The sequence below is a fragment of the Brienomyrus brachyistius genome, chromosome 14 (genome assembly GCF_023856365.1).
Source record: "Brienomyrus brachyistius isolate T26 chromosome 14, BBRACH_0.4, whole genome shotgun sequence".
Taxonomy (NCBI): Eukaryota; Metazoa; Chordata; class Actinopteri; order Osteoglossiformes; family Mormyridae; genus Brienomyrus; species Brienomyrus brachyistius.
In genome coordinates this window covers 20,386,599-20,403,542 of record NC_064546.1, presented here as the reverse complement: position 1 = coordinate 20,403,542, position 16,944 = coordinate 20,386,599, and the positions used below count along the sequence as shown (strand labels likewise).

Sequence of the window (16,944 nt, the reverse complement as noted above, 5' to 3'; positions counted from 1 at the left end):
ACGACATGCACCAGTTACGACACCAAAAGATGGATCATTTTAAGGATAAAATTTATTTTTGATGTTTCTTTAATGTTTTATAAACAAACGTATGAAATTCGAAAACTTTCATCGGTTCAAAATAAATTTGAACAATTTATTATCTATATTCAATACATATAGCATATTACGCATTTATGTTATCCATCTATCTTCCAACCTGTAGTCTAGTATAGGTAGTACTAGGCTACGGTATTATTTTTAAAAGGTTGTAAATCTGTCCTCCGTACTGTTGGGGGCAGTGTTGTTTTTTTGCAGACTATGAATCTGCATCATCAGACAATCGAACAAGTACTAAAGGCGGCCAGTACAAAATAAGTTTTCCGCGAGCGATGGAAACTGCCAGAGTAGTAAGTTACATGCTACAAAAAAGACTAAATAAGTTACGTATTAGATTATTGTCAACTCCTTTATAAGTGACGAAAAATATTTAGTGTACGCTTAGCAACATCTCAAGATTTATTTTATCGGTATTGAACTTGATTAAGACTTTCCGATCAATTTATCTGCAAAAACCAGCTGACATGGCAGAGGAATAGCCCGCTGTGTAAGTTATGGTGTACGTTATGAGTGTTTTTCATATAATTTAACAAGTTTTTAACGGTTTCTATTTTTTAGTTCACTGAGGTTCAATAGATTGTAAACATACAAACAGGCCGACTTGAATGTCAGTAGTTTTGACGTATAATGGAAATAACATCCTTCGTAGCCATTAAGCTGTCAGCTTGCTAAACCTTTTACAGATATTTATAAACGGTCTTAACATGCCTTAGTAAGTGTTAGTTTTAGAGGTGAAATTGCATAGTGTAGCTTGCTATGTTTATCAATTTCTATATATTTATCTGTCTGTCTAGACACATTGTGGTTAATAATACGTCATGGAAACTGGCTCTGCTGCCCTTATGTCTTCAAATTATGTTTTTCCTAATCACAAAAAAAGTCGACACATTATTTTAACCTGTACTTTAATCCAGTAATACACCCATCCATGTCTGTTCACCCAGCAGTGTACGGTTCATTGGGTCAGAATGCTGTGTCTGTAAGTAAGCCCCATAACCCCAAAGCTCCAGGCACTGGTCAGCTGTGCTTTCTCAGCAGTATGTTTTGGATACTGAGGCAATGACATTGACATTCTGTTGTGTGCAGTGCCGGTGAAAAGTCTGGCCACAACTGCTTTCGAAGCATTTGTCTCTATTTTAGCTATGTGATTCACCTTATAGTAAAAGGCTTCAAGGCGATGAAGTAATACATTTCAGAAAGAACTGTTTAACATATTCTCAAATTTAGACTCTCCAAATACCCCCCTTTGCCTTTGACATCATTACAATCTTTTTCTGTTCTTTCAACCCGCTTTCAGATGTAGCCACCTGGAATGCTTCTCCAACTGTCCTGAAGGACGTTTCCACAAGTTCTGGGCACAAGTTGGCTACCTTGCTCTTAGTCTTTAACTTATTCCAAACCAGCTATATAGGACTCTATAGTAGATTATGGGAGCCAGGTTGTGTGTCATAGCACTCTATCTCTTTCCTTGTTCACAAGATTATGCAGTATTTACGTATCTTTAAGATGTGTAGGGTCATTATCTGGTTGAAAAACAAATGATTTACAGTTGGTGTGTCCAGACTTTTGACTGGTGCTGTATTTTACATTCTTCCTGTCCTCAAATTTCACCTTAACAGGAGGTAAAGGAAATAAAGGACAATGAATGAAAGCCAGGGGGCCTGGGGTACAGGAGGGCAATCACAGGGAAATGGGAGAGGCTCAGGAACCTGGAACAGCAGTGGCAGCTGGAGAGGAGGAGGTGGGAGAGGATGGAGAGGTGGAGGAGGTGGGAGAGGATGGAGAGGTGGAGGAGGTGGCTGGAAGCGAAGACCTTGGCGAGGAGGATATGTCAACCCAAAAACAAACCAAACTGAAAGAGGTTAATCCTGTTTGACAGCATTTATGCAGTATGACTGCTATTATTAAACAAGTTGAATGGACACCCCTGCATTTCTTTTTGACTAATCATATGTTATTGGCACCCCGTCATCATTTTTCTCACCAGTAGATTGACCTCTGGTGACGAATGCTGTACACTACAATACATCACCTCAATACATCATCTCTGTTTCAGCTTAACAGTTTCAGCTTAACAGTCATTGGAGTTTATAATACTGGGGTATACCGTGATACCTGTCCAAGTCTACTATTTACTGAATAGTTTGTCGCCGAAATAAATAACATTGCATGCATTTTCAGTATTTTTTACATCTTTATATCAAAAACAAATGACATAAAATGACAATATGCACTTAGGAAGCAGCCCTGGAAATGCATTATGGGTGCCATTGCATGGTGCGGGAGCTTCATAAGGAAATTTCTTTGTCTTTATAAGGGGGTGGATCTCAGCAGCCACAAATGACCCAAACAACCCTGATTGAAAAGTGTCACTACAAAGGATGGAGACTCTACTTTTCTGAAGGTCAGATCTTCCTGTGTTTTCCTTTAAATTAACTCTTGACTGGATGTAATGATCAGCTTTTTGTGGTTCACATGCTTAGAGATATAATCATACTTGTACTTTTTGAACTGTACTTTGTATCAACAGAAGATGTGAATGATGGTCATCAAAGTTTCACTGTCATCCTTCGGTGAATGATTTTCTTTTTCCCAATTGTCTTAGCAATTTTCTCCGCTTTTGCCAGGTTTCATGGAAAGTTCTCCATACGTGCAGAAAATCCAGGCATTTGAAAGTTACTTCTCGTCACGGATTGAACTGTATGACAAAGTATGTAAATTCACAGTTTAAAATTTTATGTTTTAAACGATCAGTATGCCTAAACTGGATTAAAATTGCCAAAACTTGTATGTCTCCCCTTTATACATTGAGTGTAGTAATGACCCCCATGGCTTGGTGTTTCAACAGGATGAAATTGAAAGGAAAGGCAGCATTTTAGTGGACTATAAAGACCTCATTCAGGATGAACAGCTGTCTTTGGCTCAGCCTAACTTAGCTACTGAGTTTAAAGACATGCCGGAGAAGCTATTGGATTGTCTGGGTTTGGCCATCCATCAGGTATGAGTTCTTCGGAGTTAGCCCCCAAACTTTGAGTTGTTGTGGCAATGCTTTAATTGTTCAATCAATTAAAATGTATTTATATTGCACTGCTTTAACTAAAGGGTTTACAAATTACATTTTAATAGAAGAAAAGAATAAGCACACAAACAAAACAAACACAATAAAATACATTTGATTTAATTGTCGAGCTGCAGATGCTGTATATGTATCTAGTCACATCCTATTTTGATGTTAAATTCATCTTCCTTCCTCTATTTTGGGGTTATTTAGGTGTTGACGATGGATCTGGAGAGACATGCAGTAGAACTGCAGAGACAGGAAGGGTTGCCAAGTGGCACAGCAGCTGTTGTGAACATACCCTACATCAATGCCAGGTAGTGCAGCAGGCCTGTCCGTTTAATGAAACGTTATTGTTAGCGCTCGCATGCATTCATGTGCGTGGGATGGTGTGTGGTTCTGCTGCTTAGGACTCTGGGCTCGTGATTGGAAGGTCGCTGGTTCAAACTCCTGTGGCTTTAAGAGTGATTTCACCCTTGATCAAAACCTTTAACCCCCCCTGTAGCTTTAGAGGCTGAAAGACTCTGCCTTCTGAGCTGTACGTTGCTTTGGATAAAAGCATCTGCTAAGTAAGGATATAAGTCAAAATCCATCCGGGTGATAAATTACTACAAAGGACTAAAAAATAAGTTGGCTTTTTAATTAATGATAGGGAGGGGGGGGATGATAAATATGTGGACTAATTTTACAGTGAAAAATTTAGGTTTGCCAGCGGCTGCTCTAGTTCCCGCTCCATACAGCTTTGAGAAATTGTTTGTGTTCGTAGAGTTTACAACTTCGAGCCGCTCACACCGCTGAAGATGCTCAGGGCAAATCTGTACGGGAAGTACGTAGCACTCAGAGGCACGGTCGTGAGGGTCAGCAACATCAAACCGATGTGCGTCAAGATGGCCTTCGTCTGCAGTAACTGTGGCGACACACAGAGTTTTCATTTGCCGGACGGCAAGTTCGCTACCCCCACCAAGGTACCCCTCACCATTTTGAAGATGTTTTTGTCTCTTCGCAATCAGTTTCTAACTTAAGTATTATGTCTCTTTGCTATTCAGAAGATTTCTCATTTATATTTGCTGTAGGTTGTCGCTGTATTAATTATCAAACTCTATCTGAGCAAACTTGATCTATGAAAGGGATTTTCTGTATAGTTGTTTATTTTTTTCTCCAGTGTTTACAGCCGGGATGCAGAAGCCGTTCATTTACACCCAACAGAAGTTCACCTCTAACACTAACTGCGGATTATCAGACTATAAAGTAGGTTTTTAGTTTTTCTGTGTATCAAAATAAAGCGCTTGGTATCCTGTAGTGCGTACTGCCTTATAAACAGCCCGACAGGCATAATTGAAGTTTTATTGTAAATGGATTTAGTGCAGACATTTTAGTGTTTATCAATACGGTGATGGGTTTGTAAGTTTTGACCAAAGTAGTTGATATCTGTTCTTCAGAGTTCAGGAGTTGATATCCGATGATCAGAGAGAAGCAGGACGAATCCCTCGGACCATCGAGTGTGAACTCACCCAGGACCTCGTAGACAGCAGTGTTCCAGGAGACACCGTCACCATCACAGGGGTGGTTAAAGTGTCCAGTGAGGAAGGTGGGCTTGATCACCATACTATATGCTGCTTAGACATTGAGATGTTAGTAAGAAATATTGGCACAAATTTTAATCTAATAGGCATTTATATTCAATAATATTCAATATTCAGTACATATTTAAAAAAAATATTGGCTGCTTTCCAATTTCCTGACAATTACATGACTTGAGCTAATTATGCTACAATTCTTTATCCTTAAGTTAGTGGATGTGTGATCTACATACAGCAGTCGTACTCTTGCAGACCACCAGGGGGAAGTGTCCATCTTTTTCAGGCACACTTGTGGAAGTTTACCTATTAAAAAGCTTGTTTTTTTTGTTTTTTTTTCTCAATGGCTTCGACCTCCAGGCTATGGAAGGAACAAGAAGGACCGCTGCATGTTCCTGCTGTTCCTCAAGGCGAACTCCATCAGCAACTCCAAGGGGCAGAAGTCGAAGGAGGAGGCCGAACCGGAGAGTCAGGGGACCTCGGTGGAGTTTTCCCTCAAGGACCTGTACGCTATCCAGGAGATCCAAGCTCAGGGAGACCTCCTGAAGCTGATCGTCCAGTAAGAATCCCTGATAAATGATAGTTTTTGGGGTTTTTTTTGTTTTTTTTTTTTTAGCAGTAAGAGATAATGGGTGTCATGAATTGTATGTGAAATATTGTAATATAAACTCAACAAAGCTACCTCATCTTATTCCATTGCAAAGTTTTCTTTTGCTGTTTGTGTTGCAGTTCACTATGTCCGGCCATTTATGGACATCTGGTAAGTAGAATTACTTGTGTTGTTTGTTTCTCCCGAAAGATGTCATGCCCTAAACCGAAGCTGTGCGTGAATTTTTCCTGCATCACCTAGAACAGGCTTTGTCTTTATTGCACAGCTGGTGAAGGCAGGTTTGGTATTGGCTCTTTTCGGGGGCTGTCAGAAGTACATGGACGACAAAAACCGAATTCCCATCAGGGGAGACCCTCACATTCTTGTGGTGGGGGACCCAGGTTTGGGAAAGAGCCAGATGTTACAGGTGTGTTGCTTGGAAATGGCGTCTCTGTGTGAAGTCAGACGGTACTGCATATTACGCTGCATACACAAAGTGTCTTAAGGCCCTAATATTTAGATCAAACTGAAGAGTTAATAGTTAATTAGACTTTATAAATAGGTGTTGGGTATTTACATATTTTCCTACACATGTATGGTGTTGTTTTTTTTATGAATTACTGTTAAAGACTGAAGCCTTTGTCCGTTGCCCTGTACTGGATAGGCTTCTGAAAGATGAGTTGGCTTGATTTATATATGTTAATTCTTTTAGTCGGTGTGTAACGTCGCCCCACGCGGCGTCTATGTTTGTGGAAACACCACGACCACATCTGGACTGACGGTGACTCTGTCCCGGGACTCTGCTTCTGGGGATTATGCTTTGGAGGCCGGGGCTTTGGTCTTGAGTGACCAAGGTATTTATAGCATAACTACTAACCTACCAACCCATGACATCTTTCAGTTCAGTCTCATAACCATCTTTTTGTTGATTGGCTTTTATTGGTTGCTAATCTAAACTGTTCTGTTTCATTAGGCCAAGCTTATACTATAAGCGTTTATAACTACTTGCAGGTGAAGATCCTTCTGTGTGTCTTACATGTAGCACAACTTTAACTCTTAGTTACCATTTTATTGACTCTTTAAAAGAGGGTTTTAGTAAAGTGAACCCAGAGCCTTTTTTATATTCGATATTTATTTTGTTTTAACTGTGACATTTTGTAGATATTTCTAAAGTTTTTATCTTTTCGTTTCCTAATCTGTCTTAATTCCATTTTTGCTCTTTTTTACTAGTTGCAGATAGGGTGGTAAAAATGTGCATAATTGACTTAGAGCAATAGATTGTGCAGTTTGACTGTGTTGACATAGCAGGTTAGGACTTGGAAGGTTGCTGGTTTGAATCCCGTGGTCAGCTGACTGCTGCTCTCACCTATATATGTGTATATTTGTTTCATGGAAAGCAAGATAGCATAGGCAAAATGGCAATTTCCCCCAGGGATACTTTTTTTTTTTTTGACTGAAATTCAGTAAAACGTCACCAGTTGTTCCCCCTAATTGTCCCACCTATTTCCCTGTCTGTAACTGTCGGCTTATGTCTCACACAGGAATCTGCTGCATAGACGAGTTTGACAAGATGGGCAGTCAGCACCAAGCCTTGCTTGAGGCCATGGAGCAGCAGAGTATCAGCCTGGCCAAAGCCGGCATCGTGTGCTCCCTCCCGGCTCGCACGTCCATCGTCGCGGCGGCCAACCCGGTGGGGGGCCACTACAACAAGGGAAAGACCGTCTCCGAGAACCTAAAGTATGCTCCGCCCTTTGAGGGCTCGGTGCCGCTCTGCGATTGGCTGCAGCGGTGCTCAGTGAGAGCACATGCTTTCAAGACATGTTTTATTGTTGCGGTAATGTTAGCAGGGAATCTTCTCCTGCACATCTACAGATTATACTGCTTTGGAGGAAAAGCCCAATAAAGCCTTTAATGAAGAATATGATAGGGATTGATGCACACTGATGTTCTTGTGGAATGGAAACCAACTCACTCGGATGTGTTAAACCCAGCAATCAAATCTAAAATCATCTCAGCGTTAAAACAATTATCAAAATATTTTTGTTGGTATTATAAATGTTGAATTGTCCTAATCATGTGTGGCATGTCCTATTCTCTGATGTTTAGATGGTAACACTGTATGTTTCCTTCCCTCAGGATGGGGAGTGCCCTTCTGTCAAGGTTTGACCTGGTCTTCATCCTACTCGATACCCCCAATGAGGACCATGACCACATGGTCTCAGACCACGTGATTGCCATGCGCTCAGGGAAAACTGGGGTCCGAGCTGGTGCCACAGTCAGCCGGATTGGCACTCAAGAGTCAGAAATTTCCATATTGGAGGCGGTCGGGGACAAACCCCTATCAGAAAGTTTGAAGGTAGTGATTTTTCACAGGCTTTCAAGCACATGGGATTTGTATATTTATTTAGAATTTCATATGTTAGATTAGCTTTAATTTGTCAATTTGTGGGTATTAATAACTATGATTAATCACTTTTGCATGTTTGCTTATTCGTGCCAGATTGGTATGAATGGGATTTCTTGAAGCTAATTGTATGATTTTAATTAAAGTCGACATATTTATCAGAAGTATGGCATGGTGGAGTAGTAGGTAGCTCTGTCACCTCACACCTTCGCGAGATTCCTCACGCAGTCTACAAACGTGTGATTGGGCGAACCAGTGTCTCTGAATTGCTCATGATGTCTTATTGTACGTATCCCTGCTCTGCGATGGGCTGGCACCCCATTCAGGGTCTTGCCCCGCCTTCCACCTTGAAGGGTAGACCTTGGGCTCACAATGACTCTAGTGGAAAATTGGTTAAGTAAACCAGATGGAAATTTATCTGATTTCCTGAAATACTTTAATCATAGGTTGGTCCTAGGGAGAGTTTGGACCTAATTCCTCACCAGCTCCTGAGGAAGTACATTGGATATGCTAGACACTACGTTCACCCCAAGCTGTCTGCAGAAGCTGCGCAGATACTTCAAGACTTCTACCTTGAGCTGCGCAGACAGAACCAGTCTGCAGACAGTACGCCCATTACCACGCGGCAGTTGGAATCGCTCATACGGCTGACGGAGGTAGAGTACGTGGGGTAAAGACACTGCTGCTTGGATTCATGAGTAAACGAGTAACAAAACTAGATAGAAGAGACCAGCTTGACTGCAGTTTGGTTGCTGCTGTGTTCAGATACCTACTGTAGTGAAACTGAAAGCTGTTAGCGTTTTGATACAATGTAAAAGATGCTTTTTTCCAACCAGTTATCATAACTTCATGTTTCTGATTACTATTACTGTTTCTTGAAACAAATATTATGCTTTTTTAATTTTTACATTATCTTTTATTTTTATATTTTTACTTATTTGCGTAAATATTTTTTTTAATGTAATGTTTTTGTTTTGCCCATCGTGTAGGCCAGAGCAAGACTAGAACTGCGGGAGGTAGCCACTAAAAGTGATGCAGAAGATGTTGTGGAGATAATGAAGCACAGGTAGGGACTGAATCAGTGCTAACCTGAATGCATATATGGAGTGTTTACTGGGTCCACAATACTACATTTATAGTTACTTCTCATATAGGGTTTTTGCAACTAAGTAGGATTATTATAAACTGTTACATTGTATAGAACAGATTTTACAGGATGATGCCATGGAATTTAGTACCGGCATTGCCCCATTGTTTCTAGCTATTAAAAATCAGTGTTGTTCAAATTCATAAGTATATAAAATAAAGACACCAACATGTTTTAGGTGTAATGCCTATTTAAAGTCATAACTCAACTTTACACTTAAAATCACATTTATGTCACATGACGGCCTTTCTGTTTTGATTAAGGCACTGTTTTCTGTCTAATCTCTCACAGCTTACTGGACACCTATTCGGATGAATTCGGTAGAATCGATTTTGATCGTTCTCAGCTGGGATCTGGAATGAGCAACAGGTCCCAGAAGAAGAAATTTGTGACTGCTCTGAACAGGATCGCCGAGCGCACTTACAAAACAGTGTTTGAATACCAGCAGCTGCGGCAACTAGCCATGGAGTTAAACATACAGGTGGGATCACTGACTGGCACTCTCAGGTTGTTATGTAGCATATAATATCATTAATATACTGAATGAGTATGTACTCAGTGCAGATGTGTCCTAACTCAGAAGAATTTCTTTGATATTTGATATATAAGTGTATTTGACATGAAGTAAGCCAGGATGCAGTTCAGGCTCTGTTGCAGTAAGTTCTGCTGTGTGCATTTAAGTTGTTTATATTTCAGGTAGCTGATTTTGAAGGTTTTATCAGTGGCCTGAACGAACAAGGTTACCTCCTGAAAAAGGGACCAAAGACATACCAGCTCCAGACAGTTTGAATAAAAATTATTCAAATGATTGTTCTGTTTTTATGCTATTTCAAGTATCAAAATGTAACATATACTGTTGATATTGTAAAGGTTCTCTTAACTGTGGTTAAGATACAAAATAGCATGAATGAATAGTCTGAATTTAATTTTTTAAATTATTTTACTGTGAAGTTACTTTTGTTTGCTACATATATTATATCGTTACTTTAACTAAAAAAAAGATTTATAAAATAAACTGAATGCTGGGTTTGATTAAAATATGACATTTTCCCTGTGATTTCTGGGATGATTGGGTGTTTAACAAAATCATTTATTATACTGTTGCTAAAGATGCTTGCGTTATTCCTTATAATGCCATTTTACACTAGATTAAAATGCCAGCTAATAAGCAGCATCAATTGCACATAACCCTAGTAGAAAAATTCAACCATATCACACGTAACTTCCTGTCTGAACGCCTCGTGCTACGTCACATGAACCAAAAGCAAGAACCCGGTATCGGATCGCTGCCAGATGCTGAGTGTGCCGTTTCATCAGATCCAGTATATTTTCACTTGCTTTACAACTCCACTAAGACATTTGTTTTAAAAGGAACAAAAAACGTAAATGTTTCTATTTCATATTCAGAATCAAAATGGCGAATTCCGTTTCATCCACCATATATCGTAAAACAGACCAACATTTAGAAGGACTTCGGGGCGAAGAGGAAACTGGATAAAATTAAGGGAGATAAAAGGTACACATGGCTCGAAGCTTGGACCCTGTAACCAATAGAAACGCCTGCCTTTTATCCTGTCGTAAAGTTACTGTCAAACCGGAATACGGCACGGTGGCACATGTAAAGTGGACTGGTGTGTTTCGGACTTAGAAAGAAGAAAAGTGATATAAAATGACAAATGTTCCTGATCGCTGGATGTTTTGGGAAAGTCGAAAGCTGTATTTTTAGTTAATTCAGAAAGCTGACTGAGTAATTTTTAAATCTGAGATGTTCCTGGCGGTTTATAGAAATATCTTGGTAACTTGTGCGAAAGGGCAAGTGTTGAGCTTTGCAAAGAGTTGTATCGCAGCGCGTCAGACGAGAGCTGCTCCGAGCTCGTGCGTTTGGACGAATGCATTAACATCTTGGGGACATCAAATGTCACAGAAGTGTTTCTGGGACGAGAAGATTAAATTTCTCCAGAGAGTGAAAGTGACGCTTTCTTCTTTGGGGGAGTGGCCCAGCCTGCGGCATTTTCCAGCGGATAAACTACATGGTCATGTACCAACTTTTAGAACTGCCTTTCCTGAACCTTGGGGTGGTCGACCAATGCCTGCTTTCTCATTGGGTGCCCAACTAACAAACCAGGGAAGCTGTCAAATACAGAAAAGGACACATCCTTACTGTCCAGCTGTAAACAGTTCGGGAATTTCCAGGTTAAGCCCTAAACCCCTTGTGCACAGGATTAAGAGCGTCTCCCATTTCAGCATAACCGGAAGTTCATTCGTACTTCAAGGTTACAGGGGGTACAGTAACTCTGCAAAGCCCAAACCTCAGGGCGATGAAGACTCTTTACAAAGCAATACGTCAAAGGAGCGTGACTCTACAAAGCCATCAAAAGAAGGGTTGTCAAATTTTAAAGAACTGGTAAGCGTCCTAGACAGAACTCCGTATTAACTTCTTAAAAAAATACGTTTAAGTCCTTTCTCTTTAAAATGAAACAGCAGTGTATGGTAACTTTATTACTGGACATTAATATGAACTCGCTTAGCTTAACTAGCAGTGTGTTACTGGGTGAGCAATGGTTTTTGATATGATTCAATAACCAGTTAAGGAAAAATGAATGGATGTTTTCTAATTATACTCTGAGATTGGTAATTTTTGATAGTAACATGAAAAACTCTTTAACTGTTTTTAGTATGAAAATCCATGGACCATACCAAATTTCCTGTGCATGGCGAGAATTGCTCTGGCCCCAGTCCTGGGATACTTGATTGTGGAACAGTGTTTTCATCTCTCTCTTGGCCTATTTGTTTTAGCTGGAGTAACAGATTTGGTAGGTTACTTTTAATATATTCAATGATTAAAAATGTAAAACAGTATTGGCACTAAGTTAATTTTAAGATCTGTCTTCCAGCTAATTATCCTGGATAGGGTGACCGTGTTTACGATCCTGAACATACTTATTCAATGACTATTACACTTAACCTCTTGCATACCACCAATCAGTCTTCATGGTCTTCATTTTTATGTATGTATATAAATTGTAAATTAAAGTACTTGTATATTAAACTGATGATATTTTAAATGCATTCTGTTTACAGCTGGATGGATACATTGCTCGCAACTGGGCCAATCAGAAATCAGCTCTGGGGAGTGCTCTTGACCCATTGGCTGATAAAATACTCATCAGTGTGCTATATATAAGTTTGACTTATGCCAGTCTTATCCCAGGTAAGCAAAATCAGCAGGACATAGTTGCAGTCGACTGGCGTGTTGATATTTTGGCATCAAATTTCATATTTCTGGAATTGTGAAAGTGTTGATGTCTTTATCTGCAATTTTCCCTGTAATGGTGGCCAATCTTAACCTTGTTAACAAACCCCAAAACACTTGCTAGTGTGTTTTCTTATGTTTTATTTCAATAAATATTTGCAGCATTACTCACTTATACGATCACATTGTCACCAAATTCATTGGTTCAATTAGATAGTGCCCTGCCAGTCGTGAGTTATTTGACTGTCCTTATGCTCTTAGTAAAGTTTTAAGTATGTTTTGCATACTGAGGGTTTCACTATAAGGAGAGTCTCCAAATGTTTGCCCCAGTACCTGTGCTGGATTTCTGCGACTCATTGTCTCTCTCGCTAAGTTTTGTTTTTAATAGTGAGCTTCGTTCCTCTCAGCTCCTCTTACAGTGTTGGTGATCTCCAGAGATGTGGCCTTGATTGCTGCGGTTTTCTACGTTCGCTACAAAACGGTTCCCCCTCCGGCAAGTACACTGGTCACCTGAATGTGTGCAGTGATGTCTGTCCAGTTACACTTAACCTGGAGATCTGGTAGAGGTGATGTCTTGTAGATACAAGCATGAACTCTGTGCCATTTTGGCTTCCAGCACGGACTTTGCCGTTTCCGTACCAATGGGAATGTTAATCACCTCCTTTCTTCTCTCTTCACCTACAGCGGACGCTCAGCAAATTCTTCAATCCCTGCTATGCTACAGCTCAGCTTAAACCAACGTTCATCAGCAAGGTACCTTGTGCATTTTTTGCACTCTGCCTTTTCTGTTCCATTGTAACATTTTCCACTGATTTACTACAATAAAATACCATTGGGGTTTCAACTTGTTCCACTTTTGATATAATAGTTCATTCAAAGTCTTTATTAGATGCATTCTAATGCTGACAGTGAGTTAGTCTTAATATGGGTCCCAAAATCTGTAGCAGGTACATGCAGGCAAGTCAATTGTTCTACTTTTGGTATGTGATCTAGAGATGAAAGTTACCAGTTTCGTTGTGAACCACGGTAAATTCCTGACGGTTAGTATTATCATTTCAAACTTCAATCAGTGTTAAAGATGTGGTTGATTATCGAGCCTAATCTAAATTAAATACCATCCAGCATCAACCAAAGTTAGCAACAGTCTACCAGACTCCCAGATGCACATGCAACGTGGCAGTTGGCTATGACAACACTCCGGCTCATTTGAGACTGCTTTCCTGTGTTTACATTATTATCTTAATCTTTATATGAAAAAAACAGCATTTTTTGTTTGTGCTTTTCAATATAAAACTTGGTGGAATGATTTCAGTATGTGTGTCAGTACGTACCTTTTGAACATTTTCAACGTATTTTATCAATACTGTGATAGTACAATCATTAATATAATGCAATGCATTAGGACTAATTCTACACTCTTGTCCATCTGTAAAAAGCCTTTTGGTTCATGTGAAATGGACTGTGATTGGCTTTTCCTGGCTGTCACATGCCCTGTAGTATTTCAGGAGACCTCTTGAGATAAATTAAATCTGAGCGGACACTTAGGTCTGAAGGAAAGTTGTCAATGTCCTTTATTTTTTAAGTGTAAAATAAGGGCTGAATTGTGTTATTCAGAGTTGATAAGTACTTACACTGCTTTGAATATGGGTCCTGATCCAGAATTTAACTATTAAGCTCTTAAAGGGATTTCTTGTGTGATTTTAAAGGTAAACACTGCAATCCAGCTAGTACTTGTGGCGGCATCACTGGCTGCCCCGGTATTCCAGTACACGGACAGTGTGTTTCTTCAGACCCTCTGGTAAGCCTGTCCACAGTTGCACACTTGAATATTCAAGTCCTCTGATGAGCCGAAATGCAGGAAATCTTCAGTTTGTTTTACAGTGTTTTATATACTCCCGCAGTCTCTAAATCAGTATTTTTAAGGAAGCTTAAAGTGGCATTTTTCTGTTTTCATAATATGAATTCCAATGGTATATTGACTCAGGTGTTGATTTTAAAAGCGTCACGTAGTGTGGACAGTGCATTGTCCTGTAGCTTGTGCTGTAACTTCACCCATACAGTGCCGTGGGTTTCATTCCTGTCTCAGCCTCTGTATATATGGAGTTTCTGCCCATATTTGCATGCATTTCGGCTTGCAGTCCAGATTAGGTGAATCGGTGTCTCTTAAGTTTTGCTTAGTGCATGTTTGTATGCTAGAAGTAGTTCTTAGAATCCAGAAACCTGCACTAGGTACACATATGGATTACAGTGCAGGGTAGTAATTGCTGAGGCATTCACAGTGAGATATATCCAGAGGTATTGAGATTTATTTCTCTTTGTTGTTCTCTTTCAGGCTTATAACTGCACTGACAACTGCGGCATCTGGTTACAGTTACTACCATTATGGGAAAAAGACTGTAGAGGTCTTAAACAAGTCAAAGTGATTTTTCCATAAGAACAGAGGATTATTTGGAGGCGGTGTTTAGAAAATCGAGTACTAATGACAGCCTGGAAACTACTATGAAGAACCAGACTGAATTTCTGCATCTGCTGAATGGGAACCGATCCTTTGAATTTTAGGCAGGAAGGGCTTTTGTCGTATTATTTAATATGATCTTAAATTGAGGGGACATTTTCTCATTGAATCACATGTAAATGCCTTGTATACAAATAAAAATCAAAAGTCAGCGTTTAAGTTTGTCTTAAGTGATCATATAAACACACAAGATGCACCAACAAAGACTTCATTCATAACGTCTGTAAAAACTTTAGTCAAAAGCACTGATACGTATCCCACTGTAATACATTCAGCTACAATTTTTAAAATGCAAGACATAAAAATGGCTTTGCTCCTAAATTTTTACTTTCTTTTAAAATATATATTTTTTGTTTTATTTAGCCGGGTTTTAGTGTTTACCGATGTCATATTCTTTGTTATCTTTAAGATTATACTGTAATTTTACTTAAATAAAGATTTTATATATACTTCTCCAATGGATCCATAATGCTCACAGCCAAACTACTATTTTTTGTTTAGTGTATTTCAGCAGTAAATACTCAGGCATGTATGACTATGTGGGTCTAACTAAGTTAAAATGCCACCTTATCCAATATCCCCTCTGATTTGGCTTTTCTTATAACAGGTCACGTGTTCGGCTCAAGTGTCAGAACTCCAAGCAGTTGTTGACAGAGACACCATGTTTAAAACCAGTTAACCCATAATGCCTGGGTCAGGGGTGGCCAATCTTATCCGCAAAGGGCCAGTGTGTGTGCAGGTTTTTGGGATAACCTGTAGGTCAGCTGTTCAAATCGAGGTGTCGACCTGGCCTAGGTTCGGTTGGGGAAGCCAAACCAATTTCAGTATTGACATCATATACAATACTTCACTTTGCTGTAAGTTTTACAGGGATAACCTGTTAAAAGACCTCAGTCCGTATCTTAACATTAATGGATGAACCCATTCTATATTGTTGTTATCGATGACTTCAGGGATGATAATCAAACTGGATTTACTAATACATTCACATTTTAACATCAATTTTATAATAGACCCCTAACTTGTACCCTAAACCTCCTGACATAAACATCATGCTGAGTGTGATCCTGTACTGGATAAGCAATGTGGGAAATCAGATACTTATGCTTTACCTAATGCAAAAGAAATTAAAATTAATGCTTTAGTAGGGAAAAGCGGGTTTTTAAATTAGAGTTTTGAAAAAGATATGTATAGTTTCAGGAAATGCGACCAATAATTGTGAAATCCCGTTAAAAATAAAACAAACCTAGTGCAATAGAAGCGTTAAAAAGCAGTCAAGTCAATCACAATCAATAAAGCACTTTTAAGTAAATGAGCTTCTCGAGTAACTTTTTTCACACACAACACAACAGAAAGAATGGATACCGTAATTAAATGCTAGGAGTCCTGCCCCTAGGTTCCCCCAGTTTTCAGGCCCTGCCACATCCTCCTGAATGCCTCGCTTATCTCCGAAAAGGAGGTTACATTAGGCAGTGCTTATACACGGCGTCATTTACGTTTACATGTGTGAGGGCTACGCCATGCTCCCCCGTGCTCTGAGACATGCACGTAACCTTTGATTGATCCCAGCGCCGAGGGGAGTGCGTGCTTCCCCCGTAATGATCCAACACAGGCTACCCCCGAAAATCTCACCTTGGCAGCTATTAAGATAAGGCTGCGCCTGAAACATTTAGCTTGGTGATATTCATGTTACATTTGAGAATGATCGAATGCCTGGAAATCGGGAACAATGTTGCATTTTTTGTCTGATTAGTCTCAGATCTGACTAGCACCTGAAATGATTAAATATTTACCTTGCAAAGCCATATGATACTTATGTGGTACTTTTGGGATATGAAGTGAAGATTGTTCTTCAGTAACTGCCCACAATTCACTCTGCAGTTTTTTTTTCTCTTTCTTTTCAATTTGAAGTCACAAATGTTTATTTAGAATACTTTCGCCTTTGTTGTATTTCCGCACCTTTAAATTTAATAGACTGCATTTTCAACTGACCTTTTATTACTATACCAAAAAGTAGGAAATAGTTATATGGGCTTCTTCAAACGTGCCCAAGATTTTGAGAACGGGCCAGTGGGGTTTCTCGATCTCTACCACAATTTGATCTGCTCACATGCTGTTCCCGTTTACTGTGGTAGGAATGCAAGCCGAGTAGCACGTTATTTCCGTAAGAAATATAAATAACACGGGTTGTATTTTACATGCTCCTAATATTTTCCATAAGAGTTCACTAAAGTTCAACCTCCTCTTAACATATTCAGTAGATCAATAGGGATTCAACTGAAAGTTAAAAGTTGGAAATGGA

General features: G+C 39.5%; 2 protein-coding genes across 6 annotated transcripts; both read left to right on the top strand.

Annotated features, from left to right (window-relative positions):
- The first annotated feature begins 309 nt into the window (after nucleotides 1–309).
- Nucleotides 310–9,906, top strand: mcm8 (minichromosome maintenance 8 homologous recombination repair factor). Of its 5 annotated transcripts, XM_048975500.1 has the most exons (20): nucleotides 400–586; nucleotides 1,044–1,078; nucleotides 1,719–1,960; nucleotides 2,417–2,503; nucleotides 2,727–2,809; nucleotides 2,948–3,097; nucleotides 3,371–3,474; nucleotides 3,924–4,122; nucleotides 4,320–4,405; nucleotides 4,597–4,745; nucleotides 5,095–5,293; nucleotides 5,464–5,494; nucleotides 5,610–5,750; nucleotides 6,036–6,177; nucleotides 6,865–7,060; nucleotides 7,460–7,679; nucleotides 8,174–8,383; nucleotides 8,717–8,793; nucleotides 9,166–9,355; nucleotides 9,571–9,906. In XM_048975500.1, exons 3-20 carry the CDS (start codon nucleotides 1,741–1,743, stop codon nucleotides 9,661–9,663), a joined length of 2,577 nt encoding a protein of 858 aa, XP_048831457.1. In that variant the 5' UTR covers nucleotides 400–586; nucleotides 1,044–1,078; nucleotides 1,719–1,740; the 3' UTR covers nucleotides 9,664–9,906. The 5 variants fall into 5 exon arrangements, with proteins under 5 accessions (XP_048831456.1, XP_048831459.1, XP_048831457.1 ...); XM_048975499.1 differs by lacking the exons at nucleotides 400–586; nucleotides 1,044–1,078 and adding an exon at nucleotides 310–389; XM_048975502.1 differs by lacking the exon at nucleotides 1,044–1,078 and having other exon boundaries at nucleotides 360–421.
- A 221-nt stretch (nucleotides 9,907–10,127) lies between these two features.
- crls1 (cardiolipin synthase 1) lies at nucleotides 10,128–14,801 on the top strand. The gene is made up of 7 exons (XM_048975507.1): nucleotides 10,128–11,278; nucleotides 11,550–11,687; nucleotides 11,956–12,085; nucleotides 12,535–12,620; nucleotides 12,812–12,880; nucleotides 13,834–13,925; nucleotides 14,460–14,801. The coding sequence occupies exons 1-7, from the start codon at nucleotides 10,640–10,642 to the stop codon at nucleotides 14,548–14,550; spliced, it is 1,245 nt and encodes a 414-aa protein (XP_048831464.1). The 5' UTR covers nucleotides 10,128–10,639; the 3' UTR covers nucleotides 14,551–14,801.
- Nucleotides 14,802–16,944: the final 2,143 nt, after the last annotated feature.

Excerpts from the sequence above, each read along its gene's own strand:
- crls1 (XM_048975507.1), top strand. The coding sequence starts at position 10,640 with ATGTTCCTGGCGGTTTATAGAAATATCTTGGTAACTTGTGCGAAAGGG. Across the intron at positions 12,086-12,534 it reads TTATGCCAGTCTTATCCCAG|CTCCTCTTACAGTGTTGGTG; the intron begins GTAAGCAAAATC and ends CGTTCCTCTCAG. Across the intron at positions 12,881-13,833 it reads AACCAACGTTCATCAGCAAG|GTAAACACTGCAATCCAGCT; the intron begins GTACCTTGTGCA and ends GTGATTTTAAAG.
- mcm8 (XM_048975499.1), top strand. The coding sequence starts at position 1,741 with ATGAATGAAAGCCAGGGGGCCTGGGGTACAGGAGGGCAATCACAGGGA. Across the intron at positions 5,751-6,035 it reads GAAAGAGCCAGATGTTACAG|TCGGTGTGTAACGTCGCCCC; the intron begins GTGTGTTGCTTG and ends TAATTCTTTTAG. Across the intron at positions 7,061-7,459 it reads ACCGTCTCCGAGAACCTAAA|GATGGGGAGTGCCCTTCTGT; the intron begins GTATGCTCCGCC and ends TCCTTCCCTCAG.